The following is a 22,391-nucleotide window of genomic DNA, read 5'->3' on the forward strand; positions in this document are numbered from 1 at the left end:
AGATTGATGAGGCCAGAGTAGCAATTCAGTCATTGATAGCTCTTCTGTGATTTCCCCCTGGCCCATTTCCCCCATATCCTAAATTTCTTTGGGATGTTATTTGCATGCTAATGGTGAGAGACAGACCAGCTAGAGGTGGATCTTAAGGTCAACCTGCTGATTAGACTGGAGCAAGCTAATGAAAAAATACACATTACAAACATAAACTGGGGTATTCTGGTAGAGATCATCTGCGCTGAGAAGGAAACTTGTATTTCTAGAAATATGAACAGAAAAGGATGGATATGCATATTAACATGAAGATCTGTTTGCTGTCTTGAGTGAAAGGATTTGTGCAAATGGGAACCTAATATGTGTATGTTGAAATGCAGAAATATCCCCAAAAATGTGCTAAAGTCAGCCTGTTTAAGACACTTGGCTTCCTTTTCTTTAGTTTTGGCCAAAATTCCTTTGCTTTCAAAAATATGTGTATTTCTGTTTATTTGTGCAGTTAGATACACACTCATAAATATACATGAAGAAATTTATGTTAAAACTGGATGGTAGATACCAACAATACTCATCTAAAAGTAGATGGATATTGTTGGTATCTGCAGAGCTTTAAGCTCAATGTTAGTGAGTCATAATGGGACTTTGAAATGTGATTTTTATCAAGTGTGAGAGGGCCAGAGGTGAGCTTAAATTTTAGAATAACCTCATTTAAAGTAATTTCAAAGTTACTCGCCCTTGAAAATTTTCTTCAGACAGGAAATGGGGATTTCTGAAGTGATGATTGCTGCCAAGATACAATCATGCTCTGGCAAAATCAGTGACACTGAAATCCTTAATATTTAGCAAAATGGRGTTTTAGTCCTGAAAAGAAAGCATTACATATAAACAAGCGTTCATAAAATGACAGTTTCTTTCTCCTAAAGCCAGAAAAAACAGAAATATTTACTAGTCAAGGGAAATTTATGGCAGCTCATAAATTTTTAGTTTAATAAGCCTTCCATTTGCCTATTAATTTGTGTTTGGTCCTTGTGCTGGGTCTGGCAGCTGACTGGAAATGTCCCAACCACATCCCCCAGCTCGGGTAGCRTCACTAACAAGGGGACTGTGAAAAACTTTTTCATTTGAGTCCAATGACTGCAAAACAGCATAAAAACTGTCTTTTCCTCTCCTTGCATGGATTGAAACTACTGCTTTCCTAGATTTTAATTCTGGGTTTSTCTCACCTGGCTTTTGTCACCTCCTCCTGCACAGCTCACCCCTCCAGACCCTTAATGCAAATGTTGCCATTAAGGTGTAACCCAGACTGTTGTTCCCATCTCTAAGTGCCTAAACCGAGTGCCCAAAGTTGGATAAATTATAGCCAGTCTGAGTGTACCAGAGCTCTGCAGRCAAGGGAAACTGTGAGTGTTTTGTGTTTGTCCATGGTGGGTGGCAGCTGCCAAATGGTGAGGGTTCTTTGCAGACAGTGTAGTACAGAGGAATCTCAGCTGGACTGGTTATTTAGCTCTGCCCCCATCTGAATGTTGCTATTAAGAATGTTTTCTTTCCTTTTCTATAGCTCTTTAATGTCCTTCTTTGAGCTGGTTCATCAAGGGAGTCTTAATAAATTTAGCAGATAGTTGCTATAAAAAATTAAAAAAAAAAAAAAAAAACCCAACCCTAATCTAGAATGATTTTAGCCATTCTTTGGACTGGAATATGAAATAGTCCTATACTAATGTTAGTAGCTATTAATCCTCAATGTAATAATACCTATCCTACCCTTACAGGTATATATKAAATACTTCTATAGAAAAGCTGGCATAAGGGATTTTAAAAATCAACAGTGATTTCCCCTAAATGTGCTACATAACCCTGACACTTCATCTCAGCAATACAAATTGATTTCCACCTCAGGTTTTCTGCTGGAACCATGTAGATCAATTTTATAACTTTAGGTGCTGTGCCAAACTCTCTGAATTAACGAGCAATTCCTGCAGACTTCAGTGAGCCTTGGATCAGGTTCATGGGGTTGTTAAAGGATGCATAAAATCTTGTAAATAATTWTATACAAATAGATTTTGTTCTGTGATTGAATGTGATAATTTAAGTGTTCTAATTAAAAGGAGAGAGAGTAGGAAAAGGTCACAGCTAAGTATATTTGAATATGGAAACTGCTTTCAAGTGGTACAGAAAAGTGTCATGAAGAATCAGTTATTCTAAATCACATTTCAAAGATTATTTTCCTTTGCTTCATAATGAGTAAYACATTTCATAGTTTTAAGTTTTAAATTAAAGCAAATCAAATTTTGAGTCCAGCCTTCTGTTTAAGACCAGCCATCATGTTTTTTTCCTCAAATATTGTTTATATTAAATTCAATAAATTTAAYTAGATGAAGGCATTTTAGTCTTCAGAAGTGTACAAAACAGACAAGGAGATATCAGAATGTTAGCTGTGTCTGACATCCTTTGATTTAGTGAGGCAAGTTCATAGGGTACACAAGAAAGAAATGTCAAATAACCATCATCTGAACACTATTTTATGCCCCAACCAGGCAATATCTAATCCTTTACAGAAAAGCAAAATCCCCAGAATGTGTAAACTCCAGCATACAGACGACAATGTAGATTTTCCTTCCTTTCCCAGGAAACTAAGAGAATATGAGAACCTGACTGCCACCAAACCCAGCTTCCTGCAGGTAGAATAGTGGTTTTTGGTTTGGAGTTCTCCCCTGCCTCTCCTACGCCTCCAGAGACTCTAAATTATGAACAGTGATTACATTCAGATAGTGACAAGATCAATTTATTTCAAGTTTCATGTTGTCTCCAGCTTCCATAAACTGGGATCTTGCTTTGCTTTGCCAAACAATGTGCACAGCTACTGGATGCATTTTCTGACATTGGACAAGTCACCTCTCTGACTTCTCTTTGAGCATCTGAGTAAACAACATTCCTTGATTTTTATTTTACAAGACTTGATATTAAGCTTCCAGACTTTTTTGTCTTTTGGAATATTTCTTTCTCTCTCAACCAAACTGTGTCTGCTGTTTGCGCATTTTTTTTAAATGTGGAAAACAAATCTTGTYAGAGTCGTCTCATAACAGTCTTGCCAATACAGAATAAATTGCAAGATAACTTAATTCTGTGCATTACTCCCCATTGCAATAGAGTTTCTGCAAAGCATAAGATGGAAAGACCATGTTGAAATTATTATCTTTGACAGCCTCTAAATCCTTCTTGAAGGCACTGCTTGCCAAGATGGTTTCCTATCCTGTATATGCCGCCTGTGTTACTTCTCTCCACATTAATTGCTTGCATTTGGCTGCATTGATATATGGGGATTTTGACAAATGATTAACAAGCTGTTTTTAATAAGGTCCCCACCAATTTTTGTCTTGTCCACAAACTGTACCAGCAAAGCAACATCACTGTCTAAAGATTATTGATGMGAACAGATAGGATTGAAACTGATTYGTKCTAGAAATGGGTCTGTCTTCTGATGCCTTCAGATCAAGAATCACAGCTGAGATCTGTCAGAAGGCCAGCCTTAACCTGTCCACTTTCTTCATGTCACTATTTGTCAAGAGAGATGTCTTGTGGCGGGATGTTAAATGAACTGAAAAGCTCTAAGCATAATGTATTTCTTTATGTAAGAGTTCTGTAATACTCCAAAGCAAGCTGGCAATCAGRGAGACAAAATGAGGTTTTTAGGAACCTATAATGAATAATTYGAGKGATAATTTCCCTTCTAATTCTCTGYTTAGYTGCAATATTTTATCCAGTATTGCWGAAAAGATRAGAYGTTAYTCYRAAAAGCCATTCCTTCTGAGGCATTTCTGAATGTCAGAATTGTTTTGAGTTTTTTGAAATGAATGAGAAAGGGCTCGTGCTCACAGCTCAGCCCTGGCAGATGTTGATAGCGCTGATCCATTGCAGTAGCTGACACACACGTGGCACGGCGGTGTTTTATGTTCCTGCTGCAGACTGGGATCACTGCAGTGATCCAAACTTAATTTTTAGGTATGCTGTCTGCCACTCTTTTGGCTGCTTTCCCAATTGGGATCGCTATCAATGTCTATAAAGGGCACAGAGGAGCAGCCTCTGTTCATAAATTTCAGTAGAACTGAAGCGTGTTTGCTCYGGCTGCTGTAACCGGGCACTCCCTCTGGCCACCCTCTCTGTGCTTTGGAGATTCCCCTCACTAATGCAGGACAGACTGACTGCAGATCTCTTCTGCAGATCCGTAGATTTCTTCTGAAGTTGTCCTTATGCACACAACTTCTGCCAGACATATGGAAATGTAGGAACTGACTGCCTCATCTGGTCTGCTGCCCAGTTTTTGACACTGTCAACAGGAGACCTTTCAGAGGAAGTTCAGAGGAAGCCCTGGTGAATAATTATGAGCAGACTCATTATTAATACTTTACAGTTTATGGTACCTTACTAAATAAACATTCTCTCACGCAAAAAAGAAATCAGCATTTAGCTATTAATATTGTTCTGATTTAATTAACTGTTRGTGCAAAGCTGTTCTCAGCATCTTGTGTTAAAAAAGATGCTTTTCATAGCTGTTGTTWTCCTGCTCAGCTCCTCCCACAAAGCACATTGCTTTACTTGGGGTGATGTAATTTTCTGCTGAGTTTAGGTGGGTGCTGGGCTGGACAGGCTGGGTGATTTTGGTGGTTGGTGAGGGGAACAAGGTGTTTTTGCCCTGACAATGCTGGCACTCYTTGGCACTTGAACCCCTGTGCTCCATCAGTTTGAGCTGGGAGTACWTCTCAACCTGAGCTAAGATGTCCTGTGCTGCTTGAGAGTCACCARCACTGCAGTGCTCTTGTGTTACTCAGTAACAGTTTGAAAACTATTTCAATGGGAAAGAAAAGATCTACAAAATCCTGTTTGTCTGATTCCTTGGAAATTAACTCCCACTTACTTTCAGTAACCTTTGTGCAAAGTCAGCTTTTCCTCTCATATGTGTAACAGCCTGAAATGCTGCTAATGATCATTTTCCCTTAGTAGGCAAGGATTGGGTGTTGTTCCTACTAATAAAATATAAAAAGGAAGAGTTTGATTATTCCCAGCCATGCCTCCTGCATAATTATCTGAACACTGCATCGTCCTCTCATTAATTAATTAATTGTTCATCATTAGTTAAGTGCCTTGCTGGATGTGGTTCCCCCCAAATAATCATGTGATCATTGGCAATAATATGCTCTATTACAGTCATACATGGGAATCTCTAGGAAGACATTAAAAAAATTGGAAAGTGGATTATAAATCACATTATTTCAAAATTCAGTGATTTTTGGAGGTCTGACATATCTCTTGAAGCTGGCAMTATTGCACCTGCAATAATGATGTACTACAATGGCAAGTATAATTGTTAATTGTCTCTGTTGCACCCCAGGAAGTTGGGCTGAATTTCCCAATGGGTTGAGCTTTTAATCCTGGAGGGAGAAAAAATTAATTTATTATTGAAGTATGGAAACATGGAAAGAATGGAAAGAAACAGAAGAACAACCTGTCAATCTTCTGAGAGCTTTTCAGTCAATTTTGTTCAAAAAACCTCCAAAATCTTCTTCCAATACAYGAACAATTTCTTCTAAACCCAACATATAATTTAATAGTATATAATAAACACACATATWACCACCAGGATATGTTACAAACCTACAGTCCTGCTTTAAGCTGGAGCTTTATATTTAAACTTTCATCTGAGTCCAGAACAAAGGACTTAGGGTTTTTTTTCAGGAATGACAGATGTTTAATGACTTTAACACATGCCTTAGAAATAGAAAATACTTTGTAAAAAATAAAAATACTAATAAACTTATGCACCTTAGAATGACACATTTTTTCTTCAGTGTTACTTTGCAGAGTAGAGTTGGGCTCCATATTCCTCTGGTTGCCGTTTGGGGTCCTATAGATTTGTACAAAATTTATGGCAAGGAGCCAAGAGGGGCTTTCAGCAGGGTGTCTGTGAGATAGGGGCATTATCAGCTTCAGAGATCTTACCTAAAATATTTCTGCATTTCTCAATACTGTGTTCTCAATTGCTTGGAACAATACACTGATTTAATATTAATTTCCTTGTACAAGCACTCTGTTAATTATTCTGCACATATTCAACCTGGAATAATGTCATGTTTCCATCAAAGCACTGCACAAATTCTGCATTTTGAAATGCACARCTGGTGATCTTCCTTCCAACAGTGTGAAATGCACATTCACAAAGAAAGGGGTATCTGRACATTGACATTACAATAACAACTGCTTGGTAAGGTGTTTAACTACACTGAATACCTCCTCAGCTTATGACAAGTTTTCCTTCATAAATGCAAGTATTTAAATCAAAAGTTTCCTACTACTGGTCAAAAGCAAGAAAGGAAGTTGCAATGATACAATATATACCATGAATTCTTAAATGGGCAGTAAATAAAACTACTCAGCTGTGCCATCTGGGTATTAACCATGTGACATTGCCAGGTAAAACYTCTTACTTCACTGACATCTGATGGACCAGATGTTGCAAAGGGAAGAATTCTTTCCACTGTTCTGCACCTCAGAGCAGAAGAGTGTGAGGCACCATGGGGACTGTGCCTTCCACACCTGATTGTGTAACATTTTCCCCAGCAGTTCTTTTCTGGGGGAAAAMCATCATATAAACCAGGAAGCATCCAAGATATAAAGCCTGTTTCTTAAAACTGTAATAGTTTTAGCTGCRAAGTATGACATTTTGGTTAAGAACATTAAAATTTTTGCATAATCTGTGTTTGAGGAATATTTAAGTAGCTTCTAAATATTTAGAAAAAAAATTAAAAGATTTTTTGCCACTTCTGAACACTGAGTATTAAAAAATTGTGAGCTACTTTTTTTTTTTTTTTTTTTTTTTTTTTTTTTTTCTGCAGATGGTCCTGTGTCAGTTGGAATGAGTATGGATATTGCAAGCATTGACACAATATCAGAAATAAATATGGTATTGTAGTTTTTGCAGTCTTTTTTTTTATCCTACTTGTTGATAAACTGATATCTGATGCTCACAGCTGCTGGCAATGTGGCTCTGGGCTTGTCTCCTTGTGAAGTCAATATGGGTYAGGAGATTGAATTTTATTTTTCACTAAAGATAGTGTTCATAACACTGCAAGAAGCATAGAAATGCAGCTGCAAATCCCACCTTTCAGAGACACAAACAGAAAATTGCTACTGAGTATTAATCTTAATGAGAAGCATGTGGMTCTGTATTTATTTTCCAGCTGAAATGTATAAATCTTTATGCATTTCAGAAAAATAAAGATATATTCGTGTGCCTTTGAAGCCACTCTCTTTCCCTATGATCAGACACAGCTGAACTCAGACTGTTTTTCTCTTCCATTGTTGCTGTCACACATTGATTTATTCCAGCTGTGTTTCATTTGATTTGTATCATTTGTTTTTGAACAAACTATGAAATGGAATGTMCTTTTCCACTTAAAGATCCTCCACTGGTACATAGAAATAAAAAGAAAAAAACATTAATCAGATATTAAATATGTGTATATTTGTAATAAGTAATCATTAGTTACAACTTAGAGAGGGGAAATAAGGTCTAAACTCCAGATGTATTTATAATACTAATAAAAACACAGATGTAAAAAATCAAAAGTTGTTTTTAAAGYGTTAAGGAATAGTGTGATCTTAATGTAAGATTGCAAGGCATATCTAAATTGAAGGGGAATTGGACTGAGTGATATGTTCAAGGTCTTGATAAATTTGGTACTTCTGTTTCCTTTGTGAGGCTAAAAGGAAAAATTGTGCTAAAAGATTCCTTTCCTGTTTCACTAACTTTTGTCTAGCTGATTTTTTTCAACTTTTTCCAATGTTTTCTTAAAAAAAAAAAATCATTATTTATTAGCTTATGTGGAAAAAATGATGCTTGGAATCACTTACATAAATCATTCTAAAACTYAAAGTTTTACAGAGCCAGATTATCTGCTTACAAAGCTCCGATGACTTCAGCTGATTTATAGCCCCAGACTTATGCCATCAGCTTTTACTGTAAATGACCAGAAGAACAAAATCTACCAACCTCACATGGAGTGGAGGAAAATTTGGCAGCTCAAGGTTCGGTACAGCTGCTCTTGGAGTGCCAGGGACTTGGAGAATCACAGCTTGTGCCCAGCAGCTGCTTCCATAGAMTTCTGTGAAAGAGAATACAACACAGGCTCTCTTTGTATGATAACTTTGGTTTTTTCCCTTTCAGGACTACACAGCTACCATATTTCTAAGGCAGCGATGGACTGATGAGAGACTTTGTTTCGATGGTAATAAGAGTTTGAGCTTGGATGGKCGGCTTGTGGAAATGCTTTGGGTACCAGACACTTTCATAGTTGACTCAAAGAAGTCTTTTCTTCATGATGTCACTGTTGAGAATCGTCTTATAAGGATATACCCAAATGGGACAGTCCTGTATGCCATAAGGTATGTAAATACCACATGTCAGCCTTTATGATTGCATCTAATTTTAATTGCTTTTAAATCTATGTTTTAAACTTCCCAGGTTGCCGTAGTTTCTGCTTAAGAAAATGGTTCTATTCACAAAAGTAGAATATTCATTGTCTTGAATGGATATGTGATATTATTGATCAAAATGAATAAATTTTTATATTTAATAATAGCTCTTTTTCCCTAAACAGACCATTTCACTTTCATGTAGGCCAAACACAGGAATTGCACGTTGCCATTCCAGTTTGCAACAAAGCCATCACAGGGGAAAGCAAACTGTSATGATTGACTTGCATTGTTTATTGTGGATTACCCTTTGTAAAAGGTTTCAATAAATATAAYAAAATYTTAAAATATATTGCAAATAACAAAGGAAAATGTGCACTGGGAGAAGGGAGCAAAGGGGGGCCTTTGTAGACTGTCTCTAAACTCAGCTATTCTGGACTGGTTTCCTGTTTAGGATACTACTACTCTTAGATACCAGTAAATATTAGATTGTTTTTTTTTTCTCTCATCATAGATATTAGGCTGAAAATACTATTTCAAGAAAAATGCATGGCATTTTTTAATTTTTACTGATGAACAATTTTGTCCTATTAATAATTAGCAAACTGTTTTTTTTTTTTTTTTCCCAAGGATCACCACAACTGTTTCATGCAGCATGGATCTGACCAAATATCCAATGGATAAGCAGACATGTACTTTGCAACTGGAAAGCTGTAAGACACTTAATCCATATTATTTTTATACAGTTGGAAAAATATCTGTAATCTTTTTCTGCTAGATATGACCAGAGTGGCTGGAATTTTCACAGAAGGCAAGGGACATTATGTTCCCAGTCCCTGCTGAATTACAGTAGAATCTGTGTGCAAAGATATGTGCACAAACTGCACATCACTGAAAAYAGGATGGCAGTACTGAAATGCTGAAACGATTAAATGCTATTAATGGTTAAGCAAAATCCTGGGAGATTGTCACAGGCTTGGATTTGCACTGCATCCTGCAGTTACTCGGTTGGTCTTCAGAGGGAGTTCTGTGAGCAGGAATTTTCTAGCACAGATGAGAGGTTTTTTTTTCCCTTTCAGAGAGTATGTGATTTTTTTCCCCCTGAGATATAATTCCCTTAGGAAAGAACGAAATTAGAATAAGGCTTATTTGTAARGCATGTAGTTAATATTTGATAGTTTACTGTTTTCATACTGAAAAAAAAATAATTGCTTGGGCAATTCTGAGATGGGTASTAACAGATCTTGCTCTAACTTATTTAATTGTCTCTGTGTCAGTGCTGCAGGGAAAAATGTCACCAACTGATGGAAAAGAGTAAACATACTTTTTCATTTTATCAATCAGTATCTTTGTGTTTTCTTTGAGATATGCTCTCTGATACTTTGCAGATATGGTTACTTTGCAAACACCCAAACACACATTTTTATAGTTAAATGTTTGCTATTATTCTTATGACAAGACTCTAAAAATAATTTTTGCATGGGATCTCATAGAGGGATAATTGTTCTGTAAGATGAAAATATATATTTAAAATGTGTCACTATGTGCTCAAAATATTTTGGAAGGTTTTTCAGTACTTATCAAGTTTTATTCTATATCATTTCAAAGTAAGTGYGTGTGTGTTTTTCATCTCTTGCTAGTAATGACCAATTAGATTGCCACAAAGTTTCATTTTAGACAGAAACACGAAGGAAATTAACCCAAACCCTTCTTCACACAGGCATCCCTCTGGAATAAGCAGTTGTATGAGATCTGTTTAACAAAGAGTGATTTGAATTGGAATTGGGATGTATCTTTATTTTCTTTTGGAAGAACATATTGGTAAATCAATGTATATGGATTTAAATCAACAGCATTGCCTAATGAGTCTTTTAGTATTTTCTCTGGTTCCAGAGTGAAATATATATCCCACAGGAATTTACAATTTATTTGACAGGATTAAAAAAATAAAAAGGCAAACTCCCCRTATAATTAAAACCAAGCATTTTTCAGATTGATTCCATCTGCTGTTCCAACAGCACACAAGTGTCTCCTGTCCAAGGGGAAAACAGTTGTGTCACTACAAATGCTCCCATTACGTCGGTGTTTAGTTTTGAGGAAAACAGCTAGAAGCAACAAATACAAAAAGGAAAGAGTGTGCCTTGGGTTGTGGCCCTTTTTCTTCAGTGCACTGCAATCCTCTCTTTTCTGTAGGCTGGAAATGGGGTTTGTTTCCCCATGTGATAAGCTRTGTTAATTTATAGATGAATAACGTCATCATCCTAGAATATTGCTTGCCAAGGCCAYTRCCTGGCTYTGAGGATTGTGAATGCAGACAAACRTGCACAYCTGCACTAATATTGATGTTGATAAACAAAATGTAAAATCTATAGCAAATATTTGAGCTGAAACAGAGTGTTAGGCTTTTATTAAGTGATTATTTATATAAAGACAAATATGTCATGATATTATGAGGTAATGTCTTTATACAGTAAATCATCCCCAGTGACCTTTACAACACCCTGTTCTGCTATTTCTGGTTACTAACTTTTATGGACTTATACTTTCTACACAGCAAAACACATTTTGGGCACCAGGCTTATTGGTTTCTCCCTTGTTATTGCAACACTTCAGAGGTCTGAGTTTCTGTTGATATGGATGCTGTGACATTTGGGAAGCTGGAGGGTTCCTGTCTTGGTTGGTGCTGCCAAGGGTGGGATTCCTGCCCTCTGCCATGTGGCAGGGAATGCCACCATTCATCCTTGCTGGGCTGAAAGGTTTGGCCTCACATTTCCCCCACACAGACCTCCAGTCCACATAYATATTCATGTCTTGGGCCCATCTCTGAAATTTTATTTCCTTTTTGAACTTGTTCTTTATCATTTATTCAGTGAAGAGCCTCATGAAGGCACTTGACTTGTGCTTGACAATCAGCAAAAATTAAAATTAGCAACAGAAAGGTAAAGAAACTAATTTGTATTAGGCATTATGAATGTCTAATCCCAAATTTACTATTCCTGCATTTAACCCTGTTGACATTAGCAGCTCATACTGTATCAACAATGTACAGGAATGAGACATTCTGGGCTTGAGGAATTAGGATAAAAACTCAGTGTCACGTAAAGAGAATAAAGATTACTTGTAAAAGCCAAATAACATGGGCTTAAGGATTTTGTCTCTAAAAACTTTTGAAATGTTTTATAATTAGTAAAATATTAATCCCCTGAATAAARAACAGCTTTGCACAAAAGGAGCACTTGTCTATTTAACTTTACTGACTATTGAGAAGGCTCTCTCAATAAAAATTCTTCATAAGAGTTTTGGAATTATTATTCTCAAATAATTTTCATAGGAAGTATCACCAAAACCTACTAATTGTTCAGCTAATGAGAATATTTTGGGACAAAAGCAAAATAGCCTCTGTTTCAAGATATGCTTGTTATCAGCCATATGAGCACTAAGAACTTCTCCCATCTCTCACACMACTTGGAAGACTGAATATCTTATAAAAACCAAAAGGAATTTGCTGTAGTACTCTCTGATTCTTTGGACYTTATTTAAATGTCTGCAGTTCATTTACACTGAAAGGAAGTAAAAKGAATCCATGGCTGCGGTCATGCATAAAAACTGGTTCTGTGAGCCTTCCTGTTTTAACTAAGGACAATGCAATCTTTTGTTTATAGCAAATTCTACTTTAATTTTTTACATCTCCCAAATCTGGGAAATTTCCCAGCATGTGATTTTAGGGAATTGAAAACTTAGCTTGGATGCATATACTTKTGGCTTAGTCTTTTGACACAGCAGTGTTTTGGCTTTAATTACTAGAAATGTGACAATGTGAGCTGAGATTCCAGGCCATGATGCCTTTTCATGTAAGTGCCAGTGATGGTGAAAACAAAWTTWACATTTAAAGAATGAGCAGAGAAAKAATTTTCRGGTGGARTTGTCATTTTAATAGGCAACCATCCCAGTGTTTCCTTACAATAAAATTTCTGAAATCCTGTTTTTCCTAAATGAAGTGGCTGGAGAAATCAGTTCAGTTTTGTCATTGGTTGAAAAACCCCCAATAATTAAAAAATATGAAAAGGTATGGRYTTTTTTTTKKTTTTWKTTTWAWWMMWYYTTTTTTTTTYCTGTGATTCTRGAGCTTTGTTCTTTTTGCAGCATATACCCATGTGCAATGCCTTGCATTATTGTCTCACTGTAATTTACTTACAGTCGACTGAGGTCTAAAAATAATCATCTGCTCATGTTTCTGTTCCCTAAGCTTAGCTATTAACTTGCACAATATAAATCTGTCKAATACAAGAATGATTGATCTAAGTAAGCTAAAGAAAAAAAAGGTGTTCAAATGCTTCCTGTTAACATGTAAATTACATTAACATAATCTTGAATTAATCATATACACTAGTCTGTAAAGTATCTGCCTTTTATAAAATGGGGAAAAGCTACAGAGGTATTTTAGCTGTGATGGTGCTGCACATTGACAAGTATGTGCAAAATACAGTTGCCTTCTGATAGATGATTCACCCAGCTCCTAATCACGGCTTGAAGGTTAAGAGGAAACCTCCTGGGGCCCCTGAAGCATGCCACACTGTGGAGCCTGCAGAAACATCRGCTTCTGAGCTGGGGTCCTTGGCAAGAATCCGAGCTCCTAAGCCAAAACCTTGTCCCAGGTGATGATTCAAACTCAGGTTGGAGCACAGCAGCAGTGAGAAGCAGCTCTGCTGCCCTCCTCCATCTCTGTGGGAATGAGGACCAAATGCACTGCCCTGAGAAACAGCATCTTGGGATRCAACACATGGCACATTTCATGAGTGGTCAAAATGCTGGCAAGTGCTGTAATTCATGAAAGCTCTGTTTTCTTAGAGCTTAATAGCTTTTGCCTCYAGAATACCAGGTGGTGCTAATCTCTTTTATTAGGTTGTCATCTGAAACAGAAAATATAAAAGGACCACCTCCAAACCCATCAGCTTTTGRCTTACAAGACTTTGCATTGGGAATTTTGTTGTGAGCAGGCATTACATTCTGCCAAAACCCATCGTTGTTTATGTCTAATTGCASTTTCAGGCACAGAAATAAGAAACAGCTGAACCATAAGTATGCTAAGACAAATTAATTATTATGTAAAATAAACACAATTGATGGCTTGTGTCTCACTGCAGGGGGTTACAACATCAATGATGTCACGTTTTACTGGACCAGAGGAAATGATTCTGTTCGAGGTTTGGACACGCTGCAGCTGGCACAGTACACWGTGGAGGACCACTTCACCTCTGTGTCTGAGGCAGTGTATGAGACAGGTAAAAACACCCTGAAACACTTGCTAGGCACAGTTTGAACTAAGGCTTTGGAAACTGAGCAAATTCTGTTTTMAAATCTGAAAATTTGGAAAGGATTYAGGSACTGAGCACACTGCTTTCWGTTCARATGCCAGTTTTCATGTTCTAATAATGACATTCTKGAGGCCATAAATACCTTTCCAGATGTTACGGTGACCCAGATAATGTAAAGGCTGACATTTTCTTGGAGGCTACACGTTATCTAAAGAATTATAAACAAGAATCTACTGCTCTTTCTATATAATGTCAGTGAGGGCTCTTGTGAAGGATGAGGATYGTGAATTTGGACATTTAAACTGGAGACAGACCAGGGACCTTGGTGTACTCAGCTCAGATCAGCCATTCTGGCTTTAAAAGGCAGATCAAAAGCTTTTATTCATCTGTGGAAATTCCAAGAACATGCTGTGTGCTTTAACAGCTGCAGCAAGCTGAGTTTCATGGCTGCTGCTTGTAGGAGTTGCTGTGTTTCTGTGGCAGCCTTTGCCCAGCCTGGTGGTCAGTGGAGAGCAGATTGTTTGATCTGAGGCTCCTCTGCCCAAGGGAATGGTCAGGAGTGTTTCCACAGACCTGCTCCTCTGACGAGTTTAGGAAACTGCTGTAGAAACTGCAGGACTTAACCTCAGGGAACAACGTGCTCCTGTTTATTTTCCAGAGATTTTGGAAGGGATTTCAGAGRGTTCAAGACCTGCCAAGCCTTTATGCTCTTTGAGTTGTTCTCAGGCTCTTTGTTGCTGTTCTTCACTGGGTATCTGGTTCCTCTTCTGCTCAAGTCAGYGCATGCACCAAGGGGTGATCTTGAAATCAAGACACACACATCCTTCACAACTGCAGTTTCACCAGAGGATATGTTTCTAATTTTGAGTCACAGAAATACATTTTCCCTATTCCATTATTGGGCATTTCTGCTTTAATAGCACAATGCAGAGAAACTTGTGATCTAATTTCAGCAATTAATTCAGGCTAAAAATCAAAGTTTTCCAAATGGATACAAAAGTACGGATTAAATACATACCAGCAGGCTCTACGATCGCAGAGTTTCTTGCTACTTACATAAGTGACATCTGCCTGCCTTCCTCCTCTTTACAGCTTCTGGGTAAGCAGCATCAGGTTCAATCAAAGAAGAATAATCCTTTACTGCTGCTCTGCCCAGAAGKGTATTAGTACCTGTTCACCACACAGGAAACTGGAAGAGGAAACCTGCCTGATTCCCATCACATTCTATCACAGAAACAGGACTTCAAAGACAAAAAAAAAAGTTTGTTTATTTTGTTTGTTTGTTTTGGTTGGTTGGTYTTTGGTTTTGYTTGTTTTTCTAAATAGACKAAACCAAMTTTCCAATTAGAGTTGAAGAGACATGATCAGGTGAGCTGCAGTCTTTTTCCAGCATATGATGCTGTCTTCCTCCATTCGTGTTGGCAGGAATCATACATAGGAAGTCAAAAGCCACTTTTTTGTTTCAATTATACATTTTAACAAATGTCACTTAATTAAATTAAAAGTTCTCACACTTGCTTGTTTTAGTTTTCCTGTTCAAGAAAGCCATGTTATCAAGTGCTATGCACAACTTTTAAAATTAAATCTCCTTATCMTTTTAATTTTCTATTGAGCCATTCTGAACTAGGTACTATTTTCTGCAGATTGTTTTTTTGGAAAGCAGTGCCTATTGTAGGCCATATTAAAAAAGAAAAAAGCAAAGCTTATGGAGCTGTGTAATCAATTTTGAAATGAAAAATGATGCTTTGCATTTCCTCGGCACCATTAATAGATGTGAGAGTATTTTATAAATAACAATTGCATTATAAATAACATCTATTTATAACTGCTACAATTCAAAGGGCTAAGGCTAAAGTTATGAGAGAAGAGCTGTGTGTAGTATTTCCTAACGCAGCAAAAAAAGCAATCAGGGTTTGATACTCTGTGAACTTAAACAGACAGTGCAGCTGCTGTGCAAGTGAAATATTGTACAGCAGTGCAAAACCCAAGCTCACGTACAGCCACTGACAGAGCCAAATTTAAAATGCAGTCAGCAAAATTCCTGCATAAGTAACTTCAGTAAATTTAAGAAAAGGACACTGTGGATTAATCTTGTTTGTAGAACAGCATGTATCACATAACAGTAATCACATTATTGTAATCACATAATGGTAAGTCACTTTGAATAATGTTAGCTAGAGATTGCTGGCGAGGGTTTGGTGTTGATTTTGACTTGGTTCAGAACAACTTCATTTTGGATGTGGGTAATTTAATTGTTAGAACCATTTCCTACATGTCTTTAAAGATAATCCTCATTCTTCACACACTGATAAACTCTTGGACTCCCCAAACCACGTTATCTGCATCAGTGGGTGCTGGGTTTTTATTTTAGCTGTCCAGCCAACACCACCTGCATTCTCAGAGTAATAAATACTAATATAAAAAGCTTGCTTTTCTTACTGGAAAAACATAAAAGCAATGAAGGACTGTTACAGTGTAGCCTTTTGCATAAATAATCATAGAAATAAGGCTGGAATACACTTAAAAAATTAATTTAATCAAGTCTCATGTCACAAGGCAAGTTCATCTATATCTGCAGYCTATTTCCTGACAGATGTTTCTAGGAGTAAGTCAGACAAACCTCCAAAGTGTCTGCTTCCCAGTCTCCCTAGATGATTTTTTTCCTGGTGTTTATTACACGCATATTTTCCTCATGTCTAATCTCCATCTCCYTTGCTGCATTTCAAACTCGTTATGTGGATATTGAAGACAAATGTCCTGCTATATTTCAGCAGCCTTTTCACTGTTTCAAGACTGATATATCTTTTTTCAGACCAACAATTTTCCTCTTTCTTAATTCATATAACCAATTTTCTAGATATACTGTCTTTGCTTTATTCTCACCTGAATTCTCTTCACTGATATGCAGCCCCCCAAAATAGGTACCCTGCTCCCRTTTGGTAACCCCTGAGGATGGAAGGGTTTACTTAATGTGTTCCATAAAATCTGTTTCACTTTATCCATTCTAGACTGATATTTGCTTTTCTTGCAGAAAATTATTGTGCATTTTTAACCTTGTTCCRCTTGTGATTCCTTCTAGTTCTCCGACTCCTTTATTGCCCCATAACCACATATTCCCTGAGCTCTGGGAGTTGGTGATTCCTGTCTGAGTGCAGGAGTTCATACTTGTTGAATTCCATTGTTTTACTTGGGTTGTGATAGTTGGTGGGATATTTTTGAACTCTAATCCTGTTCTCCAATGTGCCAACATAACTCCACTCTTCACAAACTCTTGGGATGTCATCATGTTTGTCAGGGAGCAGTTGTGGGCACARGACAGACCCCATGTGTTCCCACTTGATAAATGCTTCTATTTTCACAGCAAGCAATAGCTAATTAATCTTGATTTCCATTTTTAGTTGGAGAAAGAAGCAAAAACATAATTTAAAACTTCATGCTAATTGGCTGTTGATGGCTATTTTCCCAGCATCTTTCCTTAAGTCTTGCTCTCACTACTCAGCCCYCCTGTCAAGCCCCCAGCAGCAGCAGGAATGAAGAGGCTCAGCTTGCTCAGGTCCAGTCTGATGCTGAATCTTCAGCCCAGAAGGCAGGGACACGGCAGCCAGGCAGGGCTCTTGGTGCACGTCCCCACYTTGGAAATGTCAAGTCAAGAAATTGGCCTATTCAAATGGTATTATTTTGGCAGAACAGAAGGAAAGAAGAGACAGAAGMATAAATTAAATCTGTGCTCCTTGATGCACAAAGACAAGATATTTGCTCTGTTAAAAACACTGCAAAGGGAGCTGGCTGCTGCTCTTGTCTGCAGTCACTGCCAGGGTTTGATGTCTGTCTCAAACCCTGCTTTATCCTCCTTGAGCTAGAGACCTGTCAGCCCTTGTCTGGCTCTGCAGGGCTGAAGCCCTCTGGTCCCCTGGYCACTGCCTGTTATCAGCTCCTCAGCAGGGACATCACAACAGAGCCAGTGAGGAGTTGCTCTCATTTATAATTAGTGATCTGAAATCAAAATTTATACAAATTATATATAGACTGTATAAAGTTTGTWTATGTTCATCAGTCACAGTCTCTTTCTAAACAGAAGCACTGCTTTGCTTTGTCCTGYAGGCTCATCTGCCATTTCCCAAGGTTCAGGAGATTATTTAGTTAATAATCAAGTTTTTCTAGGTTTTTCAGTACTTTTTCCTTTGAGRTATGATTCCCCTTTTCCCTTTGTCAGTTCTTTTATAGTCTGTAATTGCCCTCCAACTGTTATTTCTGWGAACATATTCTTTGCCATTCAGGGCTCACAAAGAATCCCAGAGCTGTATCCAGTGATAATCTTACCTGGTGAGTCTTCAGTCGGCCTCACCTAAGATTCAAACAACTACCTGTGCATTTCTATCTGTTACTATGTTCAGTTTATCTATCTGAGCTCACAGCATCCCTCTTTGTGAGCAAGGTTTTCCACTTGAGCTGATGTTGGAAAGTTTTCCATCATGAGCTGTTTCTCGAGATACTTCTGCAGTGTAGAACAGTTTAGAAGGACAGTAATTTTGGAAATTACATTGAAAAAGTTACAGTTACATAAACACATTGAGAAGTGCGGCCTGAACTTTCATTTCCTTTAGTTCACCTCTGAAAAACAAGTAAGAAAAGAGGTTTTTTATTAGACCTAGGCTATGAAGGACAGGAGACTGATTTTTCTCTGAAGGGGGGCGCAAAGGAGCTGTAATAACAATTAGCAATATCTAATGGCATCCTTATTATCCTGCAGCAGTCAGAGAATTGCATTTGAGTCGCACAACTTATTTAATGTGTRAAAGTGGGGACGTGCTGATTTCTCACTGCCCATGTTTGTTGTAAACAAGCAATAACAGAATTGCATACTGAAAACTGCATTTTCAGTGTACACTTATAGCAATAAAATATCTTTTAAGCTCTCCTGTCCTCTGCCCTTAAAAGACACAAGATGAGAAGAGAACGATGCATTGGTAGAATTACACTGACGTGCTTGTGTGAGTTGTACATCACACATCTTAGCAGACACCCAAGGGGTTAGCATAAAGAATTCATAAGAGAGAAAAGGAAGCTCTTTGTGCCTGGCTGCACACCCCTGTGCAGGACACCAAAGTGCTTCTTACATAAAGAGTGGAGTGGAGCAATCTTTTTACTGGAGTAGAGTTCAGCAGAAAGTCCACAGGAAGTGTTTGTGGGTGAGATGGTCCCATSCCAAAACACTCAGAGTGGAAATCAGGAACTGCTGACATCATTTATTGAGAATCAGTCCCTCCTCAGGTGCCTCTGCTGGGACCATTCGCTGGAGAGAGAAGCCACAGAAAAGAGCAGAGGTGCAGCATTCTGTCATTAGCTRGGAAAAGATGCCACAGAAAAATGGGATAATCAGAAAATGAATGAAAAGGGGGGAAAGGAGGCTTGTTTAGGTTTCTATATATTTCTCAAGCAGTGCAGCAATAGTCATTGTTGGTAGAATCATCAGTGGCAAGTCTATACAAAGAGTTTGATAGTGTTTATAACCAAGTTATGAAATGACATAAACTATTTTTATTGCATTTAGAAAGATCTGACTCAAACCTAGACCTAGACCTGCTCAGCTACTGAGAAAATGCCTATGCTGCTATAATTTTTATGACTCTGCAACAAAAGTGGTCAGCTGGATGTTCCTCTACTTTTTAGGGCACTTAGCAGTAGAGAGAGTTGGAGTAGGTATGGAGACCATCATCTATTCTCTAGGTTTGTTCTTCATTTGCAGGGTRGAGCTATGTCTAGTTCTATACTTCTGCCCTCTGGTAAATTCTGTAATGCCCAAATAACTCAGCTTAACATTCTTCTTTTTTGGGGTCACTATGTAGAATAACTCACCTTCTGAATGTGTTTAGAGTGTATATATATTGACAGTCATTTAGTTCAGATTCATCTGAAACAGAGTAATTCAATACTCTGGTACGTGCTAATGCTGTACCTTTGCTTCAGTTAGCTACCTGCACAAAATTTATTTCCATCATGTTAACAAATTTAAATCAGGAGTCTCAGACTGAGGTGATACTCATCATGGGCYAGAAACTTGAATGAAAAAACGTATTTTCATTTTAATGCAAGTATTTTGTTGTCAAGCAAGTGGCAAGCTTGACAGCTCTGAGGAGTTAATTTGAGCTGTATTTTATTTAACTCTAGTAAAGTCAGGACTAAGACTACCTGAACCTGTTTCAGTTTTGATCTGGCTGTTTGCACCATGATCTCAGATGTTCCAGCCAAATAAAATGAGATACAGCATTACTCTCTCATTGCAGCTCAGGCCACAGGAGCAGCAGATCTGTTCTTTTTGAAGATGATAATTTTTGGTAGATGTGTGGTGTAGATGAAAAAAAGATGTCAATATTTCCCTATCTTCATTTTATCCCATTGCTCATTTCTTTAGTATGATAAGTATGCACTGAATACTTTTTCTCAACCACTGCTTCCTTCAGTTTATTACAGGAGGAGATCTGATGAATTCTATATATAAGTTGCTTCAAATTTCCATTATAAAAGCTCTTCTGAACTCTTTAGAGAAATGCTGACATTATTATTATCATGTCCATGATGTGTCTTTGGATTCTGGCAAGCAGAAAGCCTTAAGGTTAGAGAAATGCCTCTTTTTTGTTCCCCRAAAAGCCACTCAGCTCTAAGTGAGTGTTACATTTCTATTTCTCTTTGTTCACATTACTTCAGAAATTTCTGGCGTCAGAAAAAATAATAACACCAGAATATTCAAAGGACTTCTCTACACTTGGAAATTGCAGCAAAGTGGCAAACTGTGGCTTTTAAAGTTGGTATTTTGAACTAGCTTCCCATGTACACACTTGACCTTTACACTGAGGTGAAGAGAGATACAATTGTAGGGCACTGACAAGGAGAGGGTGTTAYTGTGTGGCTGTGTTGGCTGTTGCAGAGTTTTCCCTCTTAGTTGTTCTAAGGCTGAACCACAGGARATCTCAGGTTCTCTGCAGGAAGGGTGGTCTGGTCTCTTCACTCCCCTTTGCTGGGCATGTGGCACCCCATCCTTCCCCATGGTCAGCAGAGAAGCACAACAAAAACAGCTTTGGCGGGGTTCTCTTTCCCTAAATATGCTTTGTGCCATGACCTTTTGTTGTACAGGCTCAGTGCTTTTCCATGGCACTGCTCATTTCAGAGCACGGGTCAGTGCAGACAGGGGCAGTAAGGTTGTGCAGTCATCTGTAAAGTTTTTCATCTGYAGCTTTTGAGTGCTTTCATCAACTTTTGAGTGCTTTACTTTGGTCTGCAGACCCTTAAAATAACTTTTGGTGAGCAAAATTACATTTATTGAAAAACTGTATTGGTAAAAATAACAGCCTTGGTAGAGGTACCTGGTGTAATATCCCTCTTGCCATATAAAACTGATGATAACATTGTAAAACATCTTCTTGCCTTATGGAGATAGTTTAGGTGTAATGTCTTTCTTTCAGACACTTGAGGATCTCAGTATCCTGAACTTACAAAGAAGATCCCTAAATACAGTGTGTTTTTACCTTTGGAAGGAGAAAAAACTAACTACCAGAGAACTAGTTAGTTCAGTAGTGAAGAGACGGTCAATGTGGCAGAAAACTGAAATCAAATTAATATTATAYATTAGGCATTCATTCTTAGCAAACAGAATTATTTACTGAGGGAAATGGTGAATGCTGTGTGTCTAGATATCCTCAGACTTCATGTCTGTGTGAAAGGTGGGCTCCATTCCAACTGAAATGATTGAGTTCAAAGCAAGGGATAATTAAAGAAATTTACTGGCTTGTGATTAGGGTCAGACTACATAATCTTGCAATTCTTTCTGGTTTTACAAATCCTGTTATTGTTCTCTTGATGCAATATATTCAATGCTTTAAAAAATGTAAATCTAGCCATCCATTTTCTTGTCTGGGAGCAATAAGACATTTCTTGGCATCTGTTTCTTGCACTTTGAGCTTTTAAAAGTTCTCTTCTTTGACTCTGTGTCTCACAGCACACCTGAGGGATGCACAAATAGCCTGTCTGTGCCTATTGCTGATGCTAAAGCGAATTCCCTGTTCTGTAGTTCCATCCTGACTCGCAGCACGCAGCATTGGAAGCAAACGTTGGTTCTGGAGAATAGGTTTTGTATTAAAATAGATGAAGCTAAAGCTGCTTGATTACAGAACATTACTTTCTCACTGTTATTTCACTGGCATGCAAATGTTGTTAAAATAATTTTGTAAAAAGGTATTAACACTTAATTTGGAACTTGGAATTTCAGAATGAGAAGTCCTTTCTTGCCGTTTAAAAAAAGCAATATTTTGCTTTCCTGTAAACTATTGAGCTGGTAACAATTTCAAATCCTGTGCTTCAACACAGCCAAATTTTGCACAGTTAGTGAGCTGGATAATAAATTCAGGCTTTGTTTAGGAGTGTGTTGTCCCCTCATGAAACACAGTTCTGTATTTGACTCTGTGATCCCAAAAGTTCCTSTTCTGGAAATCACTCACAAAAAAAGCAAACCACAGTAGTGCCACTGCTCAGAGCAACACAGACACTGTAATGCACTAATACAAATTAAAAATAGATAGTGAGGATACAGAGATACTGCTTGGTTTTAAGTGGAATGTAAGAGGT

General features: G+C 37.8%; 1 protein-coding gene across 1 annotated transcript in view; it reads left to right on the plus strand.

Annotated features, from left to right (window-relative positions):
* The window catches only part of LOC130581266 (gamma-aminobutyric acid receptor subunit pi-like), a 44,631-nt gene that overhangs the window by 14,436 nt on the left and 7,804 nt on the right, over positions 1-22,391 (plus strand). Inside the window, exons 4-7 of the mRNA XM_057379281.1 lie at positions 6,879-6,946; positions 8,210-8,427; positions 9,088-9,170; positions 13,602-13,739. Coding sequence (XP_057235264.1) covers positions 6,879-6,946; positions 8,210-8,427; positions 9,088-9,170; positions 13,602-13,739 — 507 coding nt within the window. The remainder of the gene's footprint in view (positions 1-6,878; positions 6,947-8,209; positions 8,428-9,087; positions 9,171-13,601; positions 13,740-22,391) is intronic.

The sequence above is a fragment of the Malurus melanocephalus genome, unplaced genomic scaffold (genome assembly GCF_030028575.1).
Source record: "Malurus melanocephalus ecotype Western Australia unplaced genomic scaffold, MMel_1.1 scaffold_12, whole genome shotgun sequence".
In the NCBI taxonomy this organism is placed as follows: Eukaryota; Metazoa; Chordata; class Aves; order Passeriformes; family Maluridae; genus Malurus; species Malurus melanocephalus.